The sequence below is a fragment of the Mytilus californianus genome, unplaced genomic scaffold (genome assembly GCF_021869535.1).
Source record: "Mytilus californianus isolate M0D057914Y unplaced genomic scaffold, xbMytCali1.0.p SCAF_3, whole genome shotgun sequence".
NCBI lineage: Eukaryota > Metazoa > Mollusca > Bivalvia > Mytilida > Mytilidae > Mytilus > Mytilus californianus.
Genome location: NW_026262679.1, coordinates 2,573,596 through 2,586,690, shown reverse-complemented (window position 1 = coordinate 2,586,690; position 13,095 = coordinate 2,573,596). Strand labels below are relative to the sequence as shown.

Here is a 13,095-nt window from a genome sequence, read left to right as displayed (position 1 = left end):
ATATCATATGTAAATCAGGCAGTTTGCTTCATAGAGAAGAACTAGCCAAATTATATGATCATCTGTCTTTGAAATGACCTTGTAGACAATGTCTAAAAGTAAATGCTAATGAACAAAACGTAATAAATGCTGAAAAAACATGTGGTTGTCTTTGATTGCTGTCTGTCATATCTGTTTTTATACTACAGCAAAAAAATTTTGTGGTCGTATATTGGTATCACGTTGTCCTGGTTAATGGACAATTTTAAAGCAGTGTTTTTCACTCAGTTACTGACCATAACCCCCAAAATCAATCCCAACCTTCCTTTTGTGGTTATAAACCTTGTGTTTAAATTTCATAGATTTCTATTTAGTTACACTAAAGTTATTGTCCAGAAACCAACTGTCATCGGACGACGATGCCTACGTGATACCAATAAACGACCGCAAAACAATGACCGCAAAATTTTTATGATGTATTTTAATGGGTAATTATGGTTGCAAACTCCATTAGAAAATTGAATTGAGATTATGACCTTATCTTGAGGGAAAGAATTTTTTTTGGAAAAAGGGAAAGGGGGAATTGAAAAACAAAATTTGGGGGGGGGGGGGGGGGGAGGCTCAGCGAAGCAATTTGTTAGTATATTGTTTTATAATAAATCAGCAGTGGTTTACTTACAATTTGTCACACAAAGGCCTTTTAAAGGTTCTATGCAGTATGGGTTTTCCTCATTGTTGAAGACTAGTTACCTATAGATGATTATTTACACATCATTGTTCAGTTTTGAATAGCTGTTTCATTAGTTTATCATACCACATCTTATTTTAATATGGTATCAAATCCAGAAAAAATCTAAAGTTTTAAAACATTATAAGTGGATTTGGCATTAAATTTCGGATAGCTGTGGGAGTAAACCATATGTAATGACAATGGCATAACCTGACCTTGACATTACTTCGTGGTTCAGTGATCAATGTTAAGCTTTACAAAATAAGATACTGCAAATATTCAGAAAATGTTATTTGACATTTAAAATGGTTGTAAATAGCACATGTCAAACTGAAATGGTTCATCTGACCTTGGTCTTATTTTATCGTTCTATTGGTCACGGTTTTGCTTTCATTATTAGGTCAGTTTCTCAGATCCTACAAGCAACATGTCAACTACATATGGTGTATTGAATAATTAAAGCTTACTTTTCTGTCTGAATTGATTCAAATGACATTGACCTTATTTCATTGTTAAGTTTTTGTGATTACCACATATTCCAAGATACTGTTACTGTTAGTTACAGGTTAACTGTATATAATCATTGTATGGTGTATTTGTACATTTGACAGGGTTAAACTGACCTTGACCTTATTTCATTGTTAAGTTTTTGTGATTACCATAGATTCCAAGGTACTGTTACCATTAGTTATAGGTTAACTGTATAGAATCAGTGTATATGTACATCTGACAGGGTTCAACTGACCTTGACCTTATTTCATTGTTAAGTTTTTGTGATTACCATAGATTCCAAGGTACTGTTACCATTAGTTATAGGTTAACTGTATAGAATCAGTGTATATGTACATCTGACAGGGTTCAACTTACAATGACCTCTCTTTTACTACAAATGTTACTTAGTAACTTACTGTAAATTCAGAAATTTTTACCTTCATTTATTATTACAATTGGGGAAATACAAGATTTAATTACATTATGATTTCAGGAAATACTTTATTCAAATAATGCAATCAAAATTTTAAAACTCTAATGACAGTTTTTATTTTTGCAATACCTATCCTGTTGTTATTTTTGCAGTAATAAAAACATCACAAAAATTTCTGAATTTACATTTTACTTATCAACCATCTTCCTTCTATAACTTTGAAAACTTCAAAAAGAAAAATCACTCACAAGGCATAAATAAAATGTTAAGAATGACAAATAATATAAGCTTTATTTTTTAATTTTTTTGTTATTATTTACATTGTGATGACATTTTGTGTATGCACCATTACATTTGTGTGAAATCTAAACAAAGCCTCTGATACACTGTTGTCTTGTTTTCTTCTTTCTGTGGAGCTCTACCACTACCCTTCAGTATAAGTATATAATTATGTGTATTTTTTTTTTAATATTACAATAAATTACATGATAACAATACTTAATTTTACAATGAAAAAGTATAAAAGGGGGAAGTGATCAAACATTAACACCGGAAATTTACATCTCATATATTTCAAACTCCAGCAGATGTCCTCGTGGAAAAATATTTTGAACTCCATTACAAGTCCTAATGGAAGATTAAATTGTGTATTTCAAACTCCACCTGATGCCCTTATGGTCTAGGTTAAGTAATGCTTATGTTGTTAAGAAGTATACTCAGACTTGGGAATTTTACATATATCTTTTATAATACTTGAAGACAACAATCATTAAATAAACTGAAAATTTGAAATTTTTGCAACTGTCACATCAAAACGAGACTGAAGAAATCTTTATATACAATACATTTTTAAGTAACTGTACAAGCCATCCAATCATTAAAACTCAATCAAATTTAAGTTAATATAACTCAGAGAAATTAAGCAACTGTATGAATGCACACTGCCTTGAGATTTGATTTAACAATAATAAAGTACACTGCCTCAATTTGGTTTTTATGATATTCAATGACTATAATTTGCAACCTTTCCAGAACTCATTGAGGCACAATCAATATAATATTTGAATGACTCCTGTAGAAACCAAACATTTAGGCACATGAATTTATCAACGTAACATTTCCCTGAGGTAATATTCTGTCAACAATTTCTACTTCATAATTTTTGTGAATCAAATTTGAAGTCCCCCCACAAAAGAAATGAGGCAGTATTCACTGTTTACCGATTAATCATGCAAAGTGCTTTATCATGAAATTATTCGTGATAAGGGATTGCAAATCTACCTTAAATAATGATTCAAAATCTACTTTTACGGAAATTCAAAATTTGTCAGGAGTTCTATGATAAGTAAAACATAATCAAACATTAATGTAATGATGGTAAAGAGGACAAATCATCTCTACTGTACAGTACTAAATAGCACTTTAAAATAATGAGTGGTAGAAGCAAGTTTAAGAGGCACATAATGATAAAATCTATTTGGAAATGCAAACACGAGTCCATACATGTCTCACACATTCATTATTTTTCTATGTCATTAACTAAAAAGCACAAAATAACTACAACTGTAGTTCTTCACAAATATAGAAATCTTGCTTCAATAAGAAGCAGAAATACAGATCTTGTTATATTCATCACAAACATTTCATGTGTAGAAAAAATTATAAAACACTTCAAGTTTAACATTTGAGAATACACATAAATCTGAAGCACAAATATTCTGTGTACTAAAAAAGAATTCTTAAAGATATTGAACATGTATTGTGTTTCATGAAGCACCCCAAGGAACAAAAATTTCATAATTTTGTATGTGTTTTGATTTTTATAAGAATACAAATGTTCATGGAAGTGTTTTCATGGGATGCCATACACGAGTCTAGAAAAGTTTGACGGTAAGACTGAAATTTGTACATTATCAAAATGTGTTGCCTTTTCTAGGCTGTTTACTGTGATGTTTAAACGATTTGAAACTGGCAAGCTGTCAGTAAGATAAAGATAATGTATTGGGTAATCTGAAATCATCAATAATACTCTAAAATTCATGCTTTAATTATAAATAACATGTGTTAGGATTTGAAAAATTACCAAATTCAGGTGAAATTTTTTTCAGACTCTTGGCGTCATGTATGTTATGATGGAAATTCAAAAGTACAAAAGTCAACAATATAGAAATAATAGTCAACATAAACAACACAGAGACAATAAATAAACAACAAAATATATAATAACAACTCAGAATCAATAAAAGCACTATAAGGTATAGCATCAAGCAAATAAATCTGATTCTTAACACATTTTTTTGGGACACTGTTTCAATTAATGTGCAAAAGAGAAAATTAAGGGCTATTATAGAAATAAATGTAGGTCAGAGGTCAGAAGTCATTTTTAATTTTAATTTTAATTCAATTTTTTAATAAAGGATTACATCATTACCTCTTCAGGCATATTTATAAAAACAACCACACACATAAAATGTCTACTGAATTGTCTTCAAACACACAAACATTTCTGGAATAGCCTTAATAAGATTTTTTCAAACAAAAAAAACAAAAACAAAATAAACTTAATTAGATCTTACGAGTGCCCTATAAAATGTATTCACTTATTTTTTAACACAATTTATTAAAAGAATTAACACCGGCATCATCGTTCACACAATTCAAAATATGAGAGCAACATCAAAATGTATAAAATATAAATACTGTACATCTTAACCATTTTTAGTACCTAATTTTCCTATTTTTTTTTATTAACTAGGAATAGTTTCAATTTTTCACATAAAACTAAAACCAATATGATACTTATAAAGACTTTGTAAATTAAATTTTAGGAATCTTGTAGAGAGTGATTATTGCCCTTATATCAGGTGCTGGAGATACTATCACATTTACATGCTGCCTACATAATTCTTTAGATCATTTTGTGTAACAGGAGGATAATCAAAAGAATAAAAAGATTTTTCATTTTCAAATTCATAACCACTAAATCTGTCCTTTTAAAATGCTTTTTTATTAAGTTAATTTTTATACTACAAAAAAGTTTGTTTTGCATCACTGGAACAGGAAAATTCATATAAGGGGAGACAACTACTTGGTTCCAAATTGCTAAAAAAATGGTTAGCTTCCTTGTAAGTTCTTTCAGTGTAAGTTTTATGATATTCCTTTCAAATAATATGATAAATTTCTCTGGCATAGACAGAGAATATGTAGAATCACATTGTCACTTCTATCTCATTCACACTTATGTATGAACATGTGATACATAAATAAACAATAACAAATTTGACGTACAAACATGTGAATTGAGAGTAACAGTGATAAAATATATATATGTACAGCAAAATAGTTATCTCCATTTAAAAGGCACATACACAGTGTGAAAACCATGGTAACATTAAATAGCACAGCTGAGGTAAAAATCTCAATGTCACAGTGAAGCTTGGGGTCAAATTTAAAAAAGGTCAACACCATGGCAACAATTACATAATATTTAACAAAGAACAGTTTATATGACTACTTATATAACTCAGCTATAATACATGTTCTAGGTAGCCCACGGGCCGCCGTGATCAATACGAGGCCGTTTTAACATAGGTCCATCATAGTCTAACGAATGTGATATGCCTGTGGGCGATGAATTGTTACTATGTGAGTGGTTGATATGACCAGGAGAAAGATGATTTTGGCCTGTTGACGGAGGTCTTAACGTATGATGATTCGATGGAGTAGTCGAGTCTCGAGGTGGAGATAATGGTTCGCTTTTTATATTCATAGATATATTATGATGATTCATCGTATTAACATTTAGAGGCGATATACTGCCTCCTCCGTGTCCACTGGTCCTGCAATAGAAAGGTTAAAAGTTCAAATAAAGGGTTGTAGTGAAATGTAAAACATTCAATTATAAATTTGATAGCAAAAGGTGGTAAACAATGTCATCAAGAGAATAAAGGTGAACTTGTTGTTGCTTATAGATGGAATTCAGTTAGATAAATAATACAAATAACAGAAAAAAATTGATGAAAATAAAGGTGCATTTCAAAAGTCAGGAGCCTGTAATTTGGTGGTTATAATTGTTGCTGTGTTTTAGATTTGTCGTTTGATTATTGTTTTGTACATAAATCAGACCATTAGTTTTCTTGTTAAGCATTTAAACATATGTATCATATATTGATTGATTAGAGGTAAGAATAGTTACAAGTTTTAAGCTGGATGAGAACCACTGATGTAACGAGGGTTCATACCACAAGAGGTAAGAATACTTACGAGTGTAAAGCTGGATGAAAACCACTGATACTTCCAGGCCCATTACCTCCAGGAGGTATCCCTGAGGTGAGTGATCCACCGCTCCATTGTTGTGAGTAGTTTGGCATGTTACTATTCATATCTATAGTGTTGTTATTCAAGGCAAAATCATCTGAAAGACCATATACAATAAAAAACAGTGCCATAAAATAACAGAGACATAAAGTAAACAAACTTAGCTTTGGTAAAACTGTTTTTTTTTTTTAGTTTTATAACAGCAGGCATCATATTGAAGGACTAAATGGATATAGGATCAAAGCATCAAAATACTTTCATGATAGTTTGCGAGTTTTATATTTTACTTCTGTTTTCATTTTATTTCCTTTTTTAAATATACTTGTTTTGTTATTTACATTTTATATCCTGGATGTTATATTTCATTAACACTTATAATGGGAGATATTTCCAACATCATAAAATTGAGAATGGAAATGGGGAATATGTCAAAGAGACAACAACCCGACCAAAGATACCAAAATATGCCATCTGCAATGACCTGACAACAGTATCGTAACTATATCCCTTCTGAATAAGTCTGTTTAAAGGTTTGGTTAGATTTTGAGGTGAATGCCGACATTCTTGTGCTTTGTAAAGAATATTACCATAAAAATTGGATGTGAAATACCTGAACGTATAAGATGTCTGCATGTTGATCTATATTTACGAATAATGTCCTTGTACTGATGATAAAATTTAGTAAATGTTTTGACTAGTTTGTGATATCGAAAACCCTGGTGTAATAATTTTTCAGTAATACAGAGATTTTTTTTAAATCAAATACGTTGTTACATACTCGAGCGAATCGAACAAGTTGAGATATATAAACACCATAAGATCACTGCAAAATGCCCTTTAAAAAACAATTAAATTTTACGAAATGTGTTTTCCTCCCATCATATACCATGACATTGGAATAAGAAACTTAAATCCCACTGTGTACAAACTTTTGGCTCATGAATGAGTGAAGATAAAACAAATGCAAAATTGCAAGTTTTAAATACAAGTGTAACTTGCTCAAGGACCTTGTAAAACAACAAATTAAGCCAAGCATTAAGTACAGAATGGTCACACAATTTTCATTAAATACAGCAGAAAAGTGATAAAATTATGTAACTAACATCTAATGTGGTTTATTATGGAGACAATTATTTACAATAATATATGTTGTCATAAAGCAAAAGTGATTAACACCACCATTATTTTGACATGTGACAATTGTTTGCAAATAGATATCCACGTCCATATGGCTCACTAATGTGATTTTCTGACTGACAAAGTGTAACGTAAATATGTCCATTGTAGCATTAACAACATGAGACATACCATAGAAATTCAAACTTGTGTAGAATGAAATTTATGTTAATAATTTAGCACTTTTAGTGTAAAATTATTCCTGTTCTACACATTATGTAAATAATTAATTAAAAAGACTTACTCTTGCATGAACAATTGTTATTCATATGTAATGATAAGGTATTGATATCTGTTGTAATTGTCAGTGGTTATTGATGCATCAAGTTTTTGTTTAAACTTATACTATTATTTCAAGAGAGTAATACAAACTTTATTATTACTTCCTTGTTTCAATTGTTACAATTCTAGGGCCCTTCTTTTGGCAAATAATTTATGGCAAATTTTAAATGATCTAGTAGATTGACACTATATCTAGGCCTATAGACAATGTTTTTTATTTGGTGTTTTGTTCTTTGAGGATTGTTTGGTGTATAGTTCTTTGAGGATTATTTGGTGTATAGTTCTTTGGGGATTATTTGGTGCATTGATATTTGAGGATAATGGGTACATGTTTATCCCAGACAAAGTGATATGTACTTATATTAATGCAACTTTATAGAAAATATCATTGATCTTTCACAAGTAGTTCCTATCAAACTGATTTAAGCAGAAAACTTAACATTGAAAATTGCTAATTAATTCAAAGTCACTGGACTGTGACTTAGGAAGCAGGGCCTCTAAATAGTTGTCAAACTGATATGTACTAATATTAATGCAACTCTATAAAAAATATCAATGATCTATCAAAATTTAGGCAAAAATAAATTTATAAAAATTTACTGAAAAAAACAGCTCAAATTAAATTTTCAAAATGATTGGGAGAAAATGCAAGATTTTTATTTACAGAATCAAGGCAAATTGGACACTTATTTTTCATTCAAGAGGTCATTTGACTATGAAAATTATTTAGATTTAAAGCACCCCCAAAAACATTTGTTAACAAAATACAGACTCAGCAATCACTGTTTAAGAATTGAAACTGGCAGACATGAACGTTTTATCAATGTATGTGGTAAATATGAAATATTACCTCGACATAAGAGGATATGTTTATATTGTAATTCAAATTCTATTGAAAATGAAATGCACTTTCTTCTGGAATGCCCTCTTTACAATAACCTCAGAAGAGATATGACTGATTATATAAAAAAATACCCCAGTTTAGTTAATTTAAACAGAAATGATCTTCTTACATGGATCATGAGTAATGAAGATAGCAGTTTTTTATCTGTTTTATGTGCATACCTTGATAAAGGCCTGCAACTTAGAAAATCAGAAAATTAGTTAAATAGATAGCAAAATTATCTCCCCTTGACCACTGACCGTTTCCTCATGCATTTGAACTATTATATAATGTTTCTTTAATCACTCTGTAATGTTTATGTCATGTTGTTATTAATGTTATGCTCTTAATGGGCCCTTTAATTTGGAAAAATAAAAAATATTGTATTGTATTGTATCACAAATAGGTAGTTCCTATCAAACTTACTTCACCAGAAAACTTGACAATTGTTGAATCATCATCCACCATGGCTAGGCATGACAAATAACTAAGCATGCTTATTCAAATTTACACTTGCCTTTAGTAAGAAATGGTAGGACTTTTGATAAATTGACTGTGTTATCTCCCCTTACTTTATGAATACTTACTTGAATGATATGAAGTAGGCAATGGGGACGGATAGTTTGTAATATGGTTACTAGGGCTTGTAAGTGACACTGCTGGAGTCAGGAGAGAAGAATTTGTAGACCTTGATTGTGTCTGAAAAGCAAAAAAAAAAATCAAAACATGAGCTAATTACATTAATGGTAGTTTGTTATTACAGTAAATGTTAGCAGATTCATTGGCAAAGTTCTATTTTTGAAAACTAAATTATATAACACCTTGTTTTGTTGTTGCATCAGTAACTTAATTTTTCTTCATTTAGGCTGTTGGTGCCTATTTCATGGATGTACCATCATAATGACCTTATCACTGAAGGACATTTATCACACAACAATCAATCAATCAAGTTATCAACCTTCAACAGAAGGAGAATTTTGAATTTCACCAACAGTATCTTTTTTTAGTTATCTCATAACAGATGATAAGTAATTATGTGCTCTTTTTAAAGTGCAGCTATCTTGATCAAGTTCAAAAAAATACGTTAAGTTAAAATATATGAACTTCCATTATCATCCACAGAAACTGATTACTTACTGGATCAGGACTCAACATGTTAGCTCTAGAGTTGGGCATCATTGGTCTCATATTATGCTGCCGTGATGGCGGAGATTGTCGTGAAAGTCCTTTGTTGACCATGGCACCAGGAGAAGGACATGGGGAAACCCTGTGTGAGTATCCATTGGGTTGGGAAGCTCCTGTTAAATCTACCATGTTACCTACAAAACAATTGTCTATGTTTATTCATTTCTCTGCAAGACAAAAATATTTCTGACCTCTATCGAGTAATAACGGTTCAACATTCTAGGTCAATAGAAGTAAAACACTCAGTCTTAATACATTTGTTTATTTTCACTACATCTACCTTATAAATTTAGTCTGCACCTATTTCTGAAGTTATAACGTTTGGTCTGATGTTGATCATTTCTATGCAACCATTATCTACATACAAATAGCTTGTAAAACTAATTATTGGTCATATCATGAAAATCACACAAAAACGGTGGATAGTGGATTATCCAGTTTCCTTAAATTAATAAATATTGTATTATATTGTATGCAGAAAAGGTTATTGTGTATATCATCGTGATTCTATATGAATATTTTTCTAATTTGTTTATTTTTTAAAGTAGACCTCATGGTAAAACAATCATACAGTATGAGTATTATGTCAATGTAGTGAGGAGGTATTTGTTTGTATGTTTGTTTATATTTTAAGAAATTCAACTCATGGTAAAATAATCAGTATGGAGTACCACTATTAATTATGTTAATTCATAATAGGGGCCGTCTTGACCTTGTTGTAGGGTATGAATAATTCGTTCATTGTTGAATACCCTACATCAACTGTCAAGATGAAGAACAAGAATAAACGAATAACAGCGATTTTGTCCCATGTACATTTACTCCATATCCTTTCATTTTCTTATGCCTAGATGTTATTTAAGAAATTGTTCAGTAAAGAGTAAATTGCCTTCATTTAGAGTTCTCTATTAGGTTGAGGAAAAATGAACTAGGATGAAATGGTGTCTGAAACAACCCTGGACTACTAATGTTTATTTAGGACTACTTACCTGTAGAATTTGGCCTAGGACTAACACTTGGATGAACAGGTGGCTGTAATAACCCTGGACTACTGATGTTTATTTAGGACTACTTACCTGTAGAATTTGGCCTAGGACTAACACTTGGATGAACAGGTGGCTGTAATAACCCTGGACTACTGATGTTTATTTAGGACTACTTACCTGTAGAATTTGGCCTAGGACTAACACTTGGATGAACAGGTGGCTGTAATAACCCTGGACTACTGATGTTTATTTAGGACTACTTACCTGTAGAATTTGGCCTAGGACTAACACTTGGATGAACAGGTGGCTGTAATAACCCTGGACTACTAATGTTTATTTAGGACTACTTACCTGTAGAATTTGGCCTAGGACTAACACTTGGATGACCAGGTGGCTGTAATAACCCTGGACTACTAATGTTTATTTAGGACTACTTACCTGTAGAATTTGGCCTAGGACTAACACTTGGATGAACAGGTGGCTGTAATAACCCTGGACTACTAATGTTTATTTAGGACTACTTACCTGTAGAATTTGGCCTAGGACTAACACTTGGATGAACAGGTGGCTGTAATAACCCTGGACTACTAATGTTTATTTAGGACTACTTACCTGTAGAATTTGGCCTAGGACTAACACTCGGATGAACAGGTGGCTGTAATAACCCTGGACTACTAATGTTTATTTAGGACTACTTACCTGTAGAATTTGGCCTAGGACTAACACTTGGATGACCAGGTGGCTGAAATAACCCTAGACTACTAATGTTTATTTAGGACTACTTACCTGTAGAATTTGGCCTAGGACTAACATTTGGATGAACAGGTGGCTGTAATAACCCTGGACTACTAATGTTTATTTAGGACCCCTAACGTGTAGAATTTGGCCTAGGACTAACACTTGGATGAACAGGTGGCTGTAATAACCCTGGACTACTACTGTTTATTTAGGACTACTTACCTGTAGAATTTGGCCTAGGACTAACACTTGGATGAACAGGTGGCTGTAATAACCCTGGACTACTGATAGTTGGGTTTGGTGACATTCCATGATGTAAAGACTGGCTCATGTAAGGAGAGTTGTGCATTTGCATTCCAGGGGAGGGAACTCCAGGTGGAGGCAATTGATTAGGATATGGACTCAAATTGTGCTGAAAAATATAAACTGATAATTAAAACAATTGAAAATGCCTACATACTGGATATCAACTCTATGAGCATAGATAAAAACAAATTGCTGTATGTTGATTAAACATTTGAAACTGCCTCAATCATATTGAATATGTCATGAAAATAAAATGAATTCTTATAAATCATACTTATAATCTATAGATTACCTCCTGTAAATTAAATTTTTTTCATTCTTTTATTTCCCTATAACGTGCAAGATTGATGCAGTTACTGAGAAAGAAATCCTTCAGGTATTAAACCAAACTTATATCTTAATAAAGAGTGGGTGTTGTATTCTTCACAACAGTAATCCATGTCAATTTGAAAGTGGAAAAAATCCATTAGTTTAGAAATCCCTTCCTGAAAATGAAATCCAACAACTTATCAACAGCATGATTTTTGTTACAATCTGATGAAGATGATGCCAGAAATGGTTATCTTGGTCTAAATGTGCTACAGTCGTAAAACATTTTAGTTTTATTGTATTGTAGGATGTTGACTCAATAACCCAACACCTCCTTTTATTTATATTGTTTTGAGCAAAAATAAGCCAATTAATAATAACAAATATTACGGCAACCACAGGGCACATCAAGATAATTGTTAGATATCTCAAGGTAAATTGTCCTGACCATGCCTGGAATATCTGCACCTGGACATTTAGCAAACAACAATCAATCAATCTTAATCTAAAAGTCACATTTGGCTTTGACCATGAAGCTAATGCTAACACCTCACTACAAGTTCAAGATGTCTCCTAGTGTAAGTTTGATCGGAATTTTGTGATTCGTAAAAAAGTGACTAACACTTCAATTTCTGAAACGTAATATTTCTATGCAATAACTTTACTAATCAAATGTCATATTGGTAATAATAAAATCTTATACTAGTATATAAATTGTAACTGAACGTTCAAGGATGTTCAAAAGACAAAATCTGTCATACCTCTAATAATTTAACTATTTGATGAGTTTTTTTAACAAGCCAAATTTAGGACCATTTTACTGTTTGTTTGATGTGATATAAAACACTAGTTATAACAGTGAAAATGTGACTGGAAAAAGTGTTGTTAGGGTACGCTTATATACTAGTTTATAGTCGACCATCCCTAATGGTGAAATTGTATGGAAGAGGTGTTGTACTTTACTTGGATTAAAAGTTTATTTAATTTTCTACATCTAAATCAACATTGGCTGGGCTCAATTTGTCATCTTTAAGGACTGAGTCGTCTAAATAATGTAAAGAAAATCAGCTGTCAAGATTACACCTAATCTATTATAATACTTAATTGATGCATTTTAACTTTTAATAATTTTAGGTGGCTTTAATGCAAAATTTGAATTGGTGTTTTCAATATACTATAATTAACTTAATAAACTGATAAGCTGAGAAAATTAATCAATTTTACAAGCAAACAATTAGCTATAGAAAAGTTTGTCAAAGGCATAGTACCAGTAAATAGC

General features: G+C 31.4%; 1 protein-coding gene across 7 annotated transcripts in view; it reads right to left on the bottom strand.

Moving 5' to 3' along the window:
- Window positions 1-1,906: 1,906 nt before the first annotated feature.
- LOC127733840 (myocyte-specific enhancer factor 2C-like) overlaps window positions 1,907-13,095 on the bottom strand; it is a 93,191-nt gene continuing 82,002 nt past the window's right edge. For all 7 annotated transcript variants that reach the window (XM_052243244.1, XM_052243245.1, XM_052243246.1 and 4 more), the window contains 5 exons: window positions 11,424-11,613; window positions 9,430-9,611; window positions 8,880-8,991; window positions 5,898-6,048; window positions 1,907-5,473 (listed from right to left, as the gene is read on the bottom strand). In XM_052243244.1, coding sequence (XP_052099204.1) covers window positions 5,176-5,473; window positions 5,898-6,048; window positions 8,880-8,991; window positions 9,430-9,611; window positions 11,424-11,613 — 933 coding nt within the window. In that variant the 3' untranslated portion in view covers window positions 1,907-5,175. The remainder of the gene's footprint in view (window positions 5,474-5,897; window positions 6,049-8,879; window positions 8,992-9,429; window positions 9,612-11,423; window positions 11,614-13,095) is intronic.